Source organism: Oncorhynchus tshawytscha, linkage group LG26 (genome assembly GCF_018296145.1).
Source record: "Oncorhynchus tshawytscha isolate Ot180627B linkage group LG26, Otsh_v2.0, whole genome shotgun sequence".
In the NCBI taxonomy this organism is placed as follows: Eukaryota; Metazoa; Chordata; class Actinopteri; order Salmoniformes; family Salmonidae; genus Oncorhynchus; species Oncorhynchus tshawytscha.
This window is the reverse complement of record NC_056454.1, coordinates 2,382,468-2,400,302: the sequence shown is the minus strand read 5'-3', so window position 1 is coordinate 2,400,302 and position 17,835 is coordinate 2,382,468. Positions and strand designations below refer to the sequence as shown.

Below are 17,835 nucleotides of genomic sequence, written 5' to 3'. Positions count from 1 at the left end.
CATTAGTTCATTTGACAATAGCAATATGTTGACGCATTGGAAGGTTACTTGTGTGGTTTCCATGACCTTGTTTGTTTCATGAATGTTTTACCTATGACCCATTAATACCACATATGTTGGCCTCTTGACTTGTTCTGTAAAATAGTAAAATTACAATTAAAATGACAACAAAGAGCCTTTTCTTTTAAGAAGTTTAAAGCCCGTCTTCCAGCTGAGCGTCTGAAGTAAGGATAGGCCTTGGGAGCATTTTCTTACGAATCGGAATCAAGGAATTTAACTCCTTCATTCAGTTGGGAAGTTCAGAGGGGTGCTCTTTGAAATAACCCTTCGGAAATTCTGTAATAGTTTTTTTCTTCGCCTACTATATAAAAACCTAGACGTCTAGGCCTGACAACTATGGACCCTTCTCTGTACTAATGTGTTTTGTAAAATAATATATTCATTTGTTTTTACTATTCCCTAGAGATCACTTTGAGATTGGAATCGTATTATCGAATGAAACACTTGTTCGTAGATGATAACAACATACACATTTTACTGTATGTATCCCAACGGGGTTGTTTCATTGACCATTCATTAGATGTAAATTAAAAACTTGTGAGCCAAATTATGTATAGGCCTACCTGTTATTTGTATGTGCAGGCCATATATTAATTATGTTTAACAATATATTGGGAGGTGTGCTTACTGTTTATTTGAATTGCGCATTGTAGGCTAGCCTTCTGTATCCAAAAAGTACACTCGATGACACTTTGAAGCACGTATCAATGTCAATTATGCATTTAAACCACAGGTGCATGCAGACCTATTCCCTTTTAAATCAATACCCATATAGGCCAACTGATTTATACAGAGTCGTGGATAATGACTAAACACTGGGCCTAATATGTCCGTTGTTGCGCAATTTTTAAAAAGTATTTTAGAGATATATTGGTTGCTCCAAAGGAAAAATCAACTATGAGTCCAACTGTTGATTTTCAAGTCATCGGAAGACAAGGAGTTTAAAGCCCGTCTTAAGTTTAAAGCCAATACAAAAGTTGACTATTTATTAATAATAATTGTTCAGATTGTCAGCTACAGTATTTGATGACACCATTCTACTATGCTAAGGTCTTGGGTCAAACAAATTCCTCTGTAAAAAAGTAGGCTATTAAATATGAAATAGTAATTTTACATGCACTGCCCCTATGTCGAGAACAAAACTACTCTGCGAAAGTGTCTTGAAGTATTAGATTCATGAATTTAATTCGTTGAAGTTGACTACTGGGGTAGTTTTGGGCAAACCCCGTCATGTTCCTACCACTTTAAGAACCAATTACATCGAGATGTGTGAGACCGCCGATCATAAATCGATTACAAAGGTGTCTGAAAAAAAGACACATGAAATCGATGACAGATACACGTCTTGCTGTGTCGAACAGGGACCATACAAGAAGGCGTGGGCCACGACCATAAAAGTGAACCAATTCTAGGTTTTTACAAGCTTCTCTTACTTCGTTCATTGCTAGGGTCATAAAAACTGAATTTAACTATTTTGAGTGGATCACTGGCAACTTATTGAGAAACTATTTACACTACTCAGCTCCCTCCATGCATGGGGCAGTGGTGAGAATGAAAATCCTAGATTTGTAAAGTCATTTAGCAAAATAGATAGGTCTTAAAATATAATACGTCATGTAATGTGTATGCAATTGTTGATCAAATGCTGGCTAAAATCTCCGATGGACATGATTGTTATATATGCAACACGTTTCATTTGTTAAATCTGGCACCCTGGTATGTGTAGGCTACTTGTAATTAATTCATTGGCCTCAATTTTAACACTACAATTCAGATGTCAACACTTTTCTTTGATACTTGTATTGATAAAATATTCCTTTCTATCTACAGTATGTGCCTATAAGATATGTGCTTTTATATCTAAGCACAAAATAAATACAACATATTCCAACATGCTTTTCGGCTGAGACCGGTTTGGTTATGCATGGATGGTTGCACAGTATTGAATGACTTCCAAATTGTCCTAGTGCTCCGTGATACTTGCACAACTCATGCAATACTGTATTAGTGGAGTATAAACACCGGTTTAGCAGACACCTCCGCAGTCCCCGCAAGACGGGGCCCCCACCCCCTCCTAACTGACAATATTGGATATTATCTGGAAAATGATCTTATGTAGTTTCTTGTAATAGCCATTTGTGACTTTAAATAATTATTTATCTCAAAACGGATTCCTAAAAGATGTGTCCTGAGATTTGGTCAACTCAGTCAGATTTGTCTAAAATCCTAAATGAATGAGGAATGAGCAGGGACAGCTCTACCATAAGGACCCCTTTATCCATGTCTTCATTACATGTAGTGCAACAAGACCACTCATGGTCTGAAAAGTTCTCTACTTTTAATACAAACAGTATTGGAATCACCATGCATAAGCTGTCAACTTCATCTTACAATTAATACTACTTTTGGCTCAAACATGTTACATTTAATGAGGTTTTAGAGTCATAAAGCAACTAAGGCTAACACAATTGCTATTGCGCATATCACTTGAATGAAGTCCGATTTTTGTTCAACTCAACTCTGTCAGAGTGCTAACATACCTGATAGTATGGTTATGTTTTTGTTGGGTACTTTCAAATGAATCATGTTACATACTTTACAACTGATTGTATTGAACTTTTATTTTTAGAGGCAAAAATATGTCTGTTTTGAGTATCTGTTGTCAACTCCATCAGTAGCTTGTCAAATCCATCACTGATGGAAGAATATTGAATCACTGTTTTGCTTGCTCATATCTTGCGGCCCCGCGAAACTGCGCTATGCTACTAAGTATAAAGTTGCAATAACTCAATAAATAATTCAGAAATGTAACATAGACAGACATCAACTGCATAGTATGTCACCCATATCAAGTGGAAACATCATTAAGCATTTTTTTAAAGGGGAAAGATGTTATGGTGGGAAACACTATGAAATATAATTGTATGCATATAAAACATTTCTATTGCATACTAAATGATACATTGTTAAATAATAATCACTAATTTGAATGGCGACTTTGAAGTGTTATGGACATTTCAGCTTTCGCTATGGCCATTAGTCTTGGAAACAAAATACATTGTTCGAGACCATGGCTTTAAAAGTACTTTGATTGGCTAAATGTCTCCATTATTATTGATGTGTATGTATTTAATTTGACCTGAATAAAAGTACATATAGCCTACTTGAGTCATGGTGATAAGAATATATTTTATTTTAAATTATGTTTTCTACATTGGGGTTACACCCCTAAAGAAGAATACGAACAAGAAGAGATAAACGCTTTCTAATACTGTAGACGTCCTAAATTTCATCCACGTGCGTCAGCCCCGGGTAAACACCATGCCGCATAAACTGATTTGCTGGTAACTTTGAGTGTAAAACTTTTTGGAGTCAACAGCGATAAAGAGAGCGAGGGGGCGGAACCCCGCTGAGCCCTTGCGCTGAACGACAGCCAATCGCTTCGTTCTCTTAACTGCCAGTCACCGAAATCCATCCAATACCCGCAGTGCCATTTCTAAACTGTATTCCCTACTGTGTCCTCCAACTGTTGTATGTTCTGTCAATCGCTTGAGGACTGAGTGGGAAAAGGAACAAGCAGAGTTAGAGGCAGGACAAAAGAAGTTATATAGTTCGCTTATATACATATATTTTAATGTTTTAGAAAAGCGTGATGGTGGGGGAGAAACAATAGCGGTGGATGGACTTGACAGTGTAGTTATGGAGCCCCCTTTGAGCAAGAGGAATCCGGCGATAAGATTAGCGGATTTGGCAGCGACTCAACCTCTTCCTCATCAGAATATGACAGGCTTCCCGGGGCTAGGGGTGCATCACCCTCACTCCCACCATGCCCACCACCACCCTGGGGAGATGGGCAACGACCCCGGAGTGGCACTCACTCCATTTGGACCCGAGCACATGGCACAGACAAACGCTCTCAAACTTAGCCCCTCTCAGCACATTCAGAGCCATCACGAAGCCCAGACCGCTGCAACGGCAGCATCCTTCACTTCTGCTCAGACCACAGTAGGTTTCCCCGTGGCTCCTCACCCCCACTCAGGCTACTCTAGCAGCAGGGACTACATCCTCAGGAGAGAACTCTCAGCCTCGGCTATGCATGCACTTGGCGACCAGCATAGTTCCGCCTCCTCTCCTCATCACCATGGCATGTTCATCGCACCAACAGGTGCTTATGGGCACGCCGAGACTGGTGCCCATCCACTTTTCTCTGGACTCCACGACCAAGCGGCCCCAGGTGCCCACCACCACCACCACCACCACCATGCCCTCAACGGGCAGATGCGTCTGGGTCTACCGGGGGACATCTACGGCAGGCCAGAGCACTTTGGCCACAGGCCCGAGCACTATGGACCCTCTTCTATCCACAGCTACAACTCCATGAACCTCAATGTGAACATCGCTTCTGCTCCTCACGGAGCCGCGGGGGCATTTCTGAGATACATGAGGCAGCCCATCAAGCAAGAGTTAATCTGCAAATGGATTGAACAGGATGAAACTTCAAAGAAGCCCTGCTCCAAAACGTACAGCACCATGCACGAGCTGGTCAACCATGTCACGGTGGAGCACGTCGGGGGACCGGAGCAAGCCAGTCATGTCTGCTTCTGGGAGGAATGTCCGCGGGAGGGGAAAGCTTTTAAGGCGAAATACAAACTGATAAACCACATCCGAGTTCACACGGGAGAGAAACCATTCCCTTGCCCTTTCCCCGGCTGCGGAAAAGTTTTCGCTCGCTCGGAAAATCTAAAGATTCACAAAAGGACACACACAGGTCAGTGCACGTTTTCCGAATGATTTTAGAACTGCATTAAAACAAACAGAAATCGATCTCTTGAATGAAAGTAGACGCTTTAAAAATGTTAAAGACACTTTTCTTGTCATAGACAACAAAATATATATTGTGAAAAGCTTTCATTTGAATTGCTGGCGGGCATGGGGTGAGCATGCGTAAAAGTAACAGGAACGAGATTTAATTGAATACAATTATGAATTATAGTCAAGCCAAGGCATCACGTGATTCGATGTACAGTAATAACTTTCTGAGAGATAGCTATTTACTCGAAGAGACGTGGAAGCTAGAGGTGGGGGATTATGCCATATGGTTCTAGTTATTAGTCCGTATGACGTTTACGCCGTTATGGGTCATGTTAGCGCTATGTTGATTTATCGACTCTTCACAGCAGAAGCAAACCATCACTTCAATGTCTGGTATGGATGTTATACGTTACTAAATCGAGCTCCTAAAAACTGTAGAAGACCAGGTGAAAATGAAACCATTTATTTTGGGGGGGAGCGTTATAACAGTTTTAGACTATTGTGTTATAGGCTGATGATAACCTATTGGAATCTTGACCCATAATAATTTCAGGCTGACCAAAGGAAAACAACAAAGAGAAAAGGGCTACTGGGGATGGCTTTTCTTCCAAAAGGATATACAGTAGCCTAGTACATGTCCTTAGAGGCCGACCATAGCAATGGCGTTTGTCAGTCTAAACACTTGTAGTATGATGCAATACAGTACGCAGCGGCGAGCATGCTATGTTACCGAGTAGCCTGCAAAGCAGACCCAATGTTCCACCTTATAACTCACACGGCGACGACGTAAGTGAGACAAGTGTGTCATTGAGGGCTGGCCTGTTTGGACAGCAAGTGGCTCCCAAGACTGGACTCACGCGAAAAACAGCACGGCAATCAGATCATGTCAGTGTCTTTGGTAGTAAGTGAGGAGGGAGACAAGAGCAGAGCCCACTGAAACCGTCATGATGCACCATCAAGCCTTTGGGGATTACTTAGTAACAGCTAGCAAGAGAAGCCCCTTTTCCGTGCAGACTCAGATTGTGGCAATAACACGTTTTTCTAAAGTACAAACACAAACAATACACCCTAGGGGTCGCCCCTACACTGTCATGGTGGCCCGATGTATGTTTTTTCTATTTTGAGTTGTCCATCTTACAATCATAAATCATGCTATGCACATTATTCTCAATACAAGCATTACAACAGATATGTTTCTCTTTCGCCAAAAGGCATTCATTTAGGACTACCAATGCACTTGTGTCCGCGACACTTATCACATAGCCAACATTAGCCTACATCAAAGCAACCTCTGAATGTTTTCGAAAAACAGACGCAATGGGGAAAAAAACAGTGACTGTATAGTCTACACATTTCCCCTGCGCGTTCACGTGTATAGCCCACGGGCCACCCTATGACATGTTCCACGTGCGTCAGTCAGTCAGGAACATTCCTTGTACATGTGGGAGAGGAGTGACGCGGATGTAGATGTATAATAAATAAGGTATATCGGACAGGAAGCCCTAGTGGCAGAGTGGGCTGCCACACTGACCATTTTTGGAGTAGCCTTATACTGCGGGAAGTGATACGTTACCAGTTAAGCGGTGGTTTCAATTATGGGCCTACTTTGGGTAGAGAAGGTGAACGTCCATGTTGAATAACGGTGAAAATTGACGATCCTTTGTATATGTCACATTTAAAGAAATTGGCATTGCTGTTAGCTGGGAATATATTGTATACATTTGATGTCATAACATTATTATTGGGCCGATCCATTTGGTAACTTTGTTATTCTTCTTGGACTTCGATCAAATGTGTTTTTATAAAGGACATTATACAATGTCATCACTATGTTGTATATTATGTTAAAACACATGCAACCCTTTCCTGATATGATATGAGTAGCCTCTAATGCTAAATATCTCAATCTCTTCCAGGGGAGAAGCCTTTCAAGTGCGAGTTTGATGGCTGCGACAGGAAATTCGCCAACAGCAGCGACCGGAAGAAGCACTCACACGTCCACACGAGTGACAAGCCTTACTACTGCAAAGTCAGAGGCTGTGACAAGTCCTACACGCACCCCAGCTCGCTGCGAAAGCACATGAAAGTCCACTGCAAGTCGCCCCCGCCCCCTTCTGCCAACGCTTCATACCATTCCTCCACGAACCCTCTTGGCGCGCCCCTTTCGCCCGCTTCCGAACCGCACAGGAACCGGTCCACGAACCTCTCGCCTCAGGTTACCAACCTCAATGAGTGGTACGTGTGCCAGGGGAGCGGGGGACCCAACCATCTCCACACCCCCTCCAGCGATGTGCCAACTTCGGACTCGGAAGAAGAGGACTCTTTCAGAAATTCAGACCCCAGGACAATGCTCTAATGTTTACAAACATAACAAATTGCGTTTATTCCCCAAATTATCTCCCAACTGGTTAGAAGTGTAGTAAGAACTACCTGCATGGGGACTGTACTGACTGTAAGCATATAAGTGGGACTTTATGGAGCAAGAAATAGCGCTGCGGATGTCAGATGATGATGAAGAACAACAGCCAATAAAACGTGCCCTCTCTGTTCGCTTTCTAAAGAGCCGAATGTATCAACATCTCAACAAGTCTCAATATAGAAAAGCTACAATCGCCAGTATTATTTGAGAAAAGGAAATCATATTCATTTTGAAAGCTTTATTATTTAAATAGGCTATAGAGAGGACCAAGAGAAGCCTAAATATACTGAGAACAGAAATACAATGTCACCAGTAAGGATACGTTTTTTAGAAAACACATGCATACATATGCAGGCTACATTTACATGCCTGCATCGTATAACACGGATGAATTATGCTTACATTGACAATGTCCATATTTTTCGCAATCCCTGGCAATGTAACCTGTTTTATTAATCAATGTCCAATCCCAGACAGAAGGCAGAAATAGACGTTGCTCATGCAAAGTACATGAACCTTATCAACAGCCCATGAACACTATAATAATGCCTAAACATCCATGAATGGGGGAGTGGCATTCCATTTTTATTACGTATATCTCACAGTAGATGCGAGAACTAATGTAGTTTAAACATCCAATTGAATATCGAACACCTGCAGATAGCGACAGACATTCGCACCCACATGATAGTATTGCTAAGACGCAAGTGTCTTAAAGGGTTCAAACTTAGTTTTAAGATTTAAGACCATGTTTGGATGGACTTTTGTTATATTTAAGAACAATTTAAGACTATATTTTATGCAAAAAAACACACCACTTTTACACAATTTAAAGAGTACGAATAAGTCCTTCGGGACCCTAAATATGTAAACTGACAGGTTTTGTCAATGACGGTCGGATTTGTATATAATTGTACTGATGCTCGTGAATGTTGTTCTTAGTCTTAATTACGAATAATATGTTGTTTTGTACATTGTAATTTATTTGCTGGTATAAATGTTGTACTGGATTTACAGAGACACCAAAGAATAATAATATTAATTTTGGTGAATATGTAATAGACCTACTGATGGTTTTGTTCTGTAAAAGAAAAATAATTATTCTTTACTTGAATAGGCAGTGTATTGTGAAACGTTCCTCTTCTCGCATGCCCTTTGTAGTGACTGTGTTTTTCTATTTGGGGTGCATGGTGCCATTATTTACGATGGATAAAAAGTGATGATGAAACAGCTATGATTGTGCAGACCCTTGATGTTCGTGATCCCGAGTGGCGCAGCGGTCTAAGGCACTGCATTTACAGACCCTGGTTCGATTACAGGCTGTATCACAACCGGCCGTGATTGGGAGTCCCATAGGCCGGCGCACAATTAGCCCAGCGCGGTCCGGGTTAGGGTTTGGCCAGGCTAGGACGTCATTGTAAATAATAATTTGTTCTTCACTGACTTGCCTAGTTAAATAAAGGTTCAATAAAAAATAAACTGACAGGATGAATTCATTTTAAAGCTTAATAAACACACCAGGCCGTGTTAGTAGTTAATACGTGTGTTTTAGTTAACAAAACTGTATTGTTTCTTCATAGAATGCATGAGGCCTGTCAGTGTAGGATGTCATTCCTTAGATAAGGATATGCCTACATAATTGACTTGTTTGCACGCAGTAAATGCAACCGTTTTGCTGGTAAACTCAGTTGTAAAGCTATTATCACATTATCGTAGCCTACAAATGATCGAAGTAATCGTAGACTACAAACACCTTGCCCAAAACAAGCAACTGGCTGGTTGGATACCCGACTCTAATAATCACAGACGTAAACATCAACGGTTTTGTCAACAAGACACATCAAAATTCAACAGGGAGCCCCTCAAAGCTGACAAAGATGAAATGCGTGGTAATATGTGAATTCATAATTATTGACAGTTCAATAAAGTTTTCACTGGTAACTCACAAACAACAGGCAGAGTAAAGGGCTGGTATACACCAATCAGGGCTAATGGAGAAAAATATAGCCCCTTAATGGCGTTGTCTGAAATGCGGGACAGGACAAAGCAACCGAGCCATGAATCATTAATTGAAACAATACAATATAAAACATAGCAATATGTAGGATCTTGTATAGACTATATAAAACAAGTCCCCCTTCTTATTTCCTCCATTAAAACGCGCAACCTCACTTTCAAAGTCGGCCCTGTCCAGAATTAAAATTGGCCAACCCGAGTCTTGCACAACTTCAAAGGCCTGCTATACTTCTGAGCGGAAGGCCCGCCGCTTTGACACTCTTCATGGTGCGTTACGATTTCTACAGCAATTGGGGAGCGAGACGCTCACATTTGAATATGTCTGGTAAAAACCCACTAACTGCCACTAAATGGACTATCATCAAAGCGCACAGTGCACCTTCTCCCCGAAAAACGTAATGTGTCGACAAAGATAGGCCTAGCTGGCCTATATTGTTGACAGAAAATGAAACAGGCCAACAGGGACAAAATTGTTTTGCCATTTTTATGTGATAATGTATGGTAGTATAGGATGGGCAAATAATAGGCACAGACGATTTTATACATGCAGTCATACAACAGACACAGGCGAAATTGAATTGTCTTAAAAAGTGTGCCATTTACGCAAGAATGAAATGAGTGAAATAGTAGAATGCATCATTCATATGTCTTTGCGCTCCATAAGTCACATTTGTAAGAGAGTGTTAAGAAATAGTCTTTATTTATCCCATAGTATTAGGGGGCCTCTTGAGTCTGGTTTCTGCGTCATGTAGAACAAGCTGCAAAAACAGAATGGCAGCAACAGAAACACACAAACAGGCACCTAATCAACCGCACACAGTTCAACGCCAGACTGAGTGAAAAGCAGACTGCTCTGAGATGTAGGCTAACCAATATAAATCACTGATGGCTATGACAATAGAACAACCCAGAAAACGGACAGATTCCCAAATAGTCATCTCCATCGCAAGGCACTCTATTGAGATGCATGTTACATTGACCTTGTTCGAAACGTTTGTGGGCAATTTTCACCTCTCGTACCTTTTCTCCTGCTTTGTCTCCAAATAGTTTTTATTCCATCTTTATGTAAGCTAATCAAGTTTTATTGAATACAAGCAGTGTTCTGACGTTTCTCCTTTTGGCAATAAACCGTTATTTGGACTGGATCCATTTATATTTATTTAAAACAAGTGCTCCGTGAATGTTGCAAAATAAACACGATGAAAAATAACCAAAGCGATAGTTCCCTCCGCCCGATGGGACTTAATGAAAAGGAGTGAAGCAGTCACCATCAATGAGAAACGCTTTGAAGTAGGACTTATTATCTGAGGAATACTTTTGGGTTGTCCTAACGACAGCACTGAATGGGAAAGGCTCTCTCCTTTGTCAGCGATTTGTTCTCCTTTAGTGGGATGCCGGTGGAAATCACTTACATGGGCCACCTTACCATGCTGCCTGCAAATCAGTAACCGACTGAGTCAGACATGCAGACGCCACTTTGGCAAGGACAAAGCAAAAGTCGCAGGGAAAACGTGTCTCGTTCTCTCTCATTTTTCCTTTATATGGGCTGAATGATAATTTTGGAGACAACAGTAGAACCAAAACAAATGCGGTCTTGTCAGATTTAACAAGAATTACCCATCTTTCTGAGGTTGAGCACAACGAGCATAAATACAATGGTTTGTGGTCTAGTCATTAAAACTACTACGAGTGATAGGTTTTGTTGACTATAATATAAATAATAAGGGTTAGGCCTACCTGGAGAAAATCTTACCCCTGAAAAAAATGGATGGCCCTCCCTTCAGCAAAATATATTCTCACTAAACCCTCCCTGAAGGCTTGAAGAAAATTAAAACAGGTGACCCTCCCCTATACAACAAATCTATAATTAGTTGGATAGCAGAGAACCTGACTACGGTTTACCCTCACTTCTAGGACAGACCATGGCCTCGTTTCCAGTTGCGATGCTTTACTAAGCTTAACTATAATGTACCAGATGCATCGTTATTTACCAAAGTGTTTCCCAATCAAGCACTTAGCGGGAACATTCTCTAAGTGCTTTTTAAACTATTTGGATGCATACTGATAGGATCGAAAGAAAAGCAGCGCTGCTCTTAGACCAGCTTTATCTATTCAAATTTGACCTTAACATCAGAATTATTCCACAATACTGACAATGGATCAGCTCATAGAGAGATATGACCACCTATGGCTGCAAATGGGCTATTGAGGAGGCTTATTAATAATGCACTACATCACAGATTGGGCACATCACTGCGCACATGTTGTCACACATCATGAAACACATTGAGGCAAGAATTACAGACAGCAGCCTAGAATTAGGTAAATAGATTTCAATTCAATTAACATACAAATTATTTCAATGTTATTTAAATGTGTAGGCCTATGTAGCCTAATGTATTAATCTTTTGCAGTCATCTCGGTATTCATTTTAAACATTGTTTTATTCTTTACTTGTTTGTAACAATTGCAAAGATATTGACCCCTTTATAGACTATTTGTACTCAACTTCTAGAAACGTATTCTTAGGACATACTACATATTCTATCGACATACTGTCCACAATGACTATACATCCTATCACACACACACACACACACACACACACACACACACACACACACACACACACACACACACACACACACACACACACACACACACACACACACACACACACACACACACATATATACATGTATATATGTATATATACAGTACCAGTCAAACGTTTTGACACACCTAGTCATTCAAGGGTTTTTCTTAATTTTTTTTTTTTTTACAATTTTCTACATTGTAGAATAATAGTGAATACATCAAAACTATGAAATAACATATATGGAATCATCTAGTAACCAAAAAGTGTTAAACAATTAAGCGTATATTTTATATTTGAGATTCTTCAAAGTAGCCACCCTTTGCCTTGATGACAGCTTTGCACACGTTTGGCATTCTCTCAACCAGATTCATGAAGTAGTCATCTGGAATGCATTTCAATTAAAAGGTGTGCTTTGTTAAAAATTGATTTGTGGAATTTCTGTCCTTAATGCGTTTGAGCCAATTAGTTGTGTTCTGACAAGGCAGGGTTGGTATACAGAAGACAGCCCTATTTGTTAAAAGACCAAGTCCCTATTATGGCAAGAACAGCTCAAATAAGCAAAGAGAATTGACAGACATTCATTGCTTTAGGACATGAAGGTCAGTCAATAAGGAACATTTTAAGAACTTTGAAAGTTTTTTAAAGTGCAGTCGCAAAAAGCATGAAGCGCTATGATGAAACTGGCTCTCATGAGGACCACCACAGGAAAATAAGACCCAGAGTTACCTCTGCTGTAGAGGATCAATTCATTAGAGTTACCAGCCTCAGAAAATGGCAATTAACTGCACCTCAGATGGCGACCTGGCCAAGATAAAGCAAAGCAGTGCGACAAAAAACAATAACACAGAGTTGCACATGGGATAAACAAAAGTACAGTCAAGAACACAATATAAAATTCTATACTCAGTGTGTGCAAATGGAGCAAGGAGGTAAGGCAATAGATAGGCCAATAGTAGCGAATTAATTACAATTTAGCAAATTACGGAAAGGCGACCAAAGTAGGTGTTGGCTTTGGGGATGACCAGTGAGATATACCTGCTGGAGCGAGTGATACGGGTGGGTGTTGTTATGGTGACCAGTGAGCTGAGATAAGGAGGAGCTTTACCTAGCAAAGACTTATAGATGACCTGGAGCCAGTGAGTCTGGCGACAAATATGTAGCGAGGGCCAGCAGATGAGAGCATACAGGTCGGGTGGGTGGTATGCAGGGCTTTAGTGACAAAACGGATGGCACTGTGATAGACTGCATCCAGTTTGCTGAGTAGAGTGTTGGAGGCTATTTTGTAGATGACATCGTCGAAGTCGAGGATCGATAGGATGTTCAGTTTTATGAGGGCATGTTTGGCAGCGTGAGTGAAGGAGGCTTTGTTTGCGAAATAGGAAGCTGATTCTATGTGTCATTTTGGATTGGAGATTCTTAATATGAGTCTGGAAGGAGAGTTTACAGTCTAGCCAGACACCTAGGTATTTGTAGTTGTCCACATATTTTACATCAGAACCGTCCAGAGTAGTGATGCTAGTCGGGCGGGCGGGTGCGGGCAGCGATCGATTGAAGAGCATGCATTTAGTTTTACTAGTGTTTAAGAGCAGTTGGAGGCCATAGAAGGAGTTTTATATGGCTTTGAAGCTCATTTGGATTAACACAGAGTCCAAAGAAGGGCCAGATGTATACGGAATGGTGTCGTCTGCGTAGAGGTGCATCAAGGAATCACCTGCAGTAGGAGCGATTTCATTGATATATACAGAGAAAAGAGTCGGCCCGAGAATTGAACCCTGTGGTACCTCCATAGAGATTGCCAGAGGTCTGGACAACAGGCCCTCCGATTTGACACACTGAACTCTATCTGAGAAGTAGTTGGTGAACCAGGCGAGGCAGTCATTTGAGAAACCAAGGCTGTTGAGTCTGCCGATAAGAATACGTTGATTGGCAGAGTCGAAAGCCTTGGCCAGGTCAATGAAGACGGCTGCACAGTACTGTCTTCTATTGATGGCAGTTATGCTATCGTTTAGGACCTTGAGCGTGGCTGAGGTAACACCCGTGACCAGCTCGGAAACCGGATTGCACAGCGGAGAAGGTATGGTGAGATTCAAAATGGTCAGTGATCTCTTTGTTAACTTGGCTATCGAAGACTTTAGAAAGGCAGGGCAGGATGGTTATAGGTCTGTAACAGTTTGGGTCTAGAGTGTTACCCCCTTTGAAGAGGGGGACGACCACGGGAGCTTACCAATCTTTAGGAATCTCGGACGATACGGAAGTGAGGTTGAACAGACTAGTAATAGTGGTTGGAACAATGGCGGCAGATGATTTTAGAAAGAGAGGGTCCAGATTGTCTAGCCCAGCTGATTTGTATGGGTCCACATTGTGTAGCTCTTTCAGAACATCTAATAACTGGATTTGGGTGAAGGAGAAACTGGGGAGGCTTGGGCAAGTTGCTGTGGGGGGTGAGGAGCTGTTGGCCGGGGTTGTGGTAGCCAGGAGGAAAGCATGGCCAGCCGTAGAGAAATGCTTATTGAAATTCTCGATTATCATGGATTTATCGGTGGTGACAGTGTTTCCTAGCCTCAGTGCAGTGGGCAGCTGGGAGGAGGTGCTCTTATTCTCTACTAAAGGACATCAATAATAAGAAGAGACTTGCTTGGGCCAAAAACACGAGCAATGGACATTAGACCGGTGTAAACCTGTCCTTTGGTCTGATGAGTCCAAATGTGAGATTTTTGGTTCCAACCTCCGTGTCATTTTGAGACGCAGAGTAGGTGAATGGAGGATCTCCGCGTGTGTGGTTCCCACCATTGAAGCATGGAGGAGGAGGTGTGATGGAATGGGGGTGCTTTGCTGGTTACTCTGTCTGTGATTTATTTAGAATTCAAGGCACACTTAACAGGGTGATTACTTTGAAGAATAAAAAATATAAAATATATTTTAAAATGTTTTGGTTAGTACACATGATTCCATATGTGTTACTTCATAGTTCTCATGTCTTCACTATTACTCTACAATGTAGAAAATAGTGAAAATAAAGAAAAACCCTTGAATAAGTAGGTGTCAAAACTTTTGACTGGTATTTTGTATATATACACTACCTTTCAAAAGTTTGGGGTCACTTAGTAATGTCCTTGTTTTTGAAGCTAATTTTTGTCCATTAAAATAACATCAAATTGATCAGAAATACAGTGTAGACATTGTTAATGTTGTAAATGACTTTTGGAGCTTGAAACGGTTGATTTGTTATGGGATAACTACATAGGCGTACAGAGGCCCATTATCATCAACCACTCCTGTGTTCCAATGGCACGTTGTGTTAGCTAATCCAAGTTTATAATTTTAAAAGGCTAATTGATCATTAGAAAACTCTTTAGCAATAATGTTAGCACAGCTGAAAACGGTTTTGTTGATTAAAGAAGCAATAAAACGGGCCTTCTTTAGAATGGTTGAGAATTTGGTGCATCAACATTTGTGGGTTCGATTTCAGGCTCAAAATGTCTAGAAACAAAGAACTTTCTTCTGAAACTCGTCTGTCTATTCTTGTTCTAAGAAATGAATGCTATTCCATGCGAGAAATTGCCAAGATACCGAAGATCTTGTACAATGCTGTGTATTACTCCCTTCACCAAATAGTGCAAACTGTCTCTACCCAGAATAGAAAGAGGAGTGGGAGGCCCCGATGCACAACTGAGCAAGAGGACAAGTACATTAGAGTGTCTAGTTTGAGAAACAGACGCCTCACAAGTCCTCGGCTGGCAGCTTCATTAAATAGTACCCGCAAAACACCAGTCTCAATGTCAACAGTGAAGAGACGACTTCGGGATGCTGGCCTTCTAGGCAGAGTTGCAAAGAAAAAGTCATAACTGGTTGCATCACTGCCTGGTATGGCAACTGCTCGGCCTCCGACCGCAAGGCACTACAGAGGGTAGTGCAAACGGCCCGGCACATTACTGGGGCAAAGCTTCCTGCCATCCAGGACCTCTATACCAGGCAGTGTCAGAGGAAGGCCCTAAAAATTGTCAGACCGCAGCCACCCTAGTCATAGACTGTTCTCTCTGCTACCGCACGGCAAGTGGTACCGGAGCACCAAGTCTAGGTCCAAGAGGCTTCTAAACAGCATCTACCCCCAAGCCATAAGACTCCTGAACAGCTAATCAAATGATTGGTAGTCCTATAGGGCGGTGCACAATTGACTCAGCATCATTCGGGTTTGGCCGGGGTAGGCCGTCATTGTAAATGAGAATTTGTTCTTAACTGACTTGCCTAGTTAAATAAAGGTTAAATAAAAAATGAAAAAATCATTTAAAAAATCCAATCAGCATGGAAAACTGATTGGATTTGAAAAAAATCATAAATGTAAGGGAATTTAATATTTTTTTCACTCAACTTTTAACCTAAATCCAATGACATTGTGAAATGTCGACAGAAGGTAACAAGTGATTCACTAAAAGCTGTCTGAGTTTTGAAACATCTTCTATATTACAAAAATGATAGCGTCAGAATTAGATTACTTCCCAAGCAAAGTGAATGTTTTGTCTTCTCGGCTATACAAGGTTGTAGATCAGACTCTGAATGTCATAGAAACCAACCAAAGATGTTCTTATATTCATCGGTCATGAATTTACAAGGCATTTTACAGCTTGTTTCTAGCATAAAGCATTGCTTACCAAAGTGTCGTTGTAGAGCACTTTATATAATAGAATCCATGTTATTTTCTTCAATATCTTAAGTTACGATTTTTGCCATTTGCTTTAACAAAAGGTAAGCCTATGGCATATCCTCACTTACCCCCTGCATTTGAGTCCTGGATTTAATTAACACACCAAGCAGTTTACTGACAAGGAGGTAGTCTGTAGAGTGCATGGTAGGTGGAGGATTTTTCCAACAAATCTATGGATAGCAGCCTATAGCCTAATTTGGTCTGTCAAACAAGTAAGCCTACCTCGTATTACTTAAATAGGAAGAAATAGGTTTCAACACAAAGCCTTCTTGTTGTTAGTAAAGTCAAATTAAAATGAAGGCAGTTTAAATGAATTAGGTCTACTCGAATTTGCCTACTTTCAGCACCATGAGCTGTCCATTTCCGATTGGTTTAGCAGCGGCTGCTGCTTCAGGTTTCAGCACCACAATGTAAGTTATTGAATCTGGCTCATTGTGGGAAAGAAACATTGTTTTTACTCAAATCAATTATAGTGCTAGCAAGCTATCAAAGATGACCCCGGTCTTCATCTTCACACTCTCCCTCTCAAACTAAACATAACATACAGTGAGGAGAACAAGTATTTGATACACTGCCGATTTTGCAGGTTTCCCTACTTACAAAGCATGTAGAGGTCTGTAATTTTTTTATCATAGGTACACTTCAACTGTGAGAGACGGAATTTAAAACAAAAATCCAGAAAATCACATTGTATGATTTTTAAGTAATTAATTAGCATTTTATTGCATGACATAAGTATTTGATACATCAGAAAAGCAGAACTTAATATTTGGTACAGAAACCTTTGTTTGCAATGACAGAGATCATACGTTTCCTGTAGTTCTTGACCAGGTTTGCACACACTGCAGCAGTGCCAGAATCGTAAGTGTATGGTAATGGACCTCAACATAATTTTCTGACATGATAACACTATAACGTTAAACTTGCAATATTTTCAACTTCATATTAATTATCTCAAGCACCACACCAACATCAACATATGTGAAAATGTTGTGTTTCTATGTCTTGTAGCAAAAAAAAGAGGAAGATAAGTGTTTCCAATGACATCATCAACCAAATAGTAGTGAATTAGTTGGCAATTAGTGGGCAATGCCTACTCGTAGTTGGTTAAAATCACACGATGCACACCGGTGATGTCATTGGAAACACTTCTGTTCCTCTATCATTTTTACTATAAAACATAGAAAAGTGCCATTTTCACATGTTGATGTTGGGTTGGTGCTGGAG

General features: G+C 40.8%; 1 protein-coding gene across 1 annotated transcript; it reads left to right on the top strand.

Annotated features, from left to right (window-relative positions):
- Nucleotides 1-3,602: 3,602 nt before the first annotated feature.
- Nucleotides 3,603-8,523, top strand: zic5 (zic family member 5 (odd-paired homolog, Drosophila)). The gene is made up of 2 exons (XM_024388640.1): nt 3,603-4,828; nt 6,789-8,523. Exons 1-2 carry the CDS (start codon nt 3,760-3,762, stop codon nt 7,226-7,228), a joined length of 1,509 nt encoding a protein of 502 aa, XP_024244408.1. The 5' UTR covers nt 3,603-3,759; the 3' UTR covers nt 7,229-8,523.
- Nucleotides 8,524-17,835: the final 9,312 nt, after the last annotated feature.

Bases quoted from the DNA above. Each gene is read 5' to 3' on its own strand.
- zic5 (XM_024388640.1), top strand. From the start codon at position 3,760: ATGGAGCCCCCTTTGAGCAAGAGGAATCCGGCGATAAGATTAGCGGAT. The intron at 4,829-6,788 runs GTCAGTGCACGT...AATCTCTTCCAG, and splicing joins TCACAAAAGGACACACACAG to GGGAGAAGCCTTTCAAGTGC.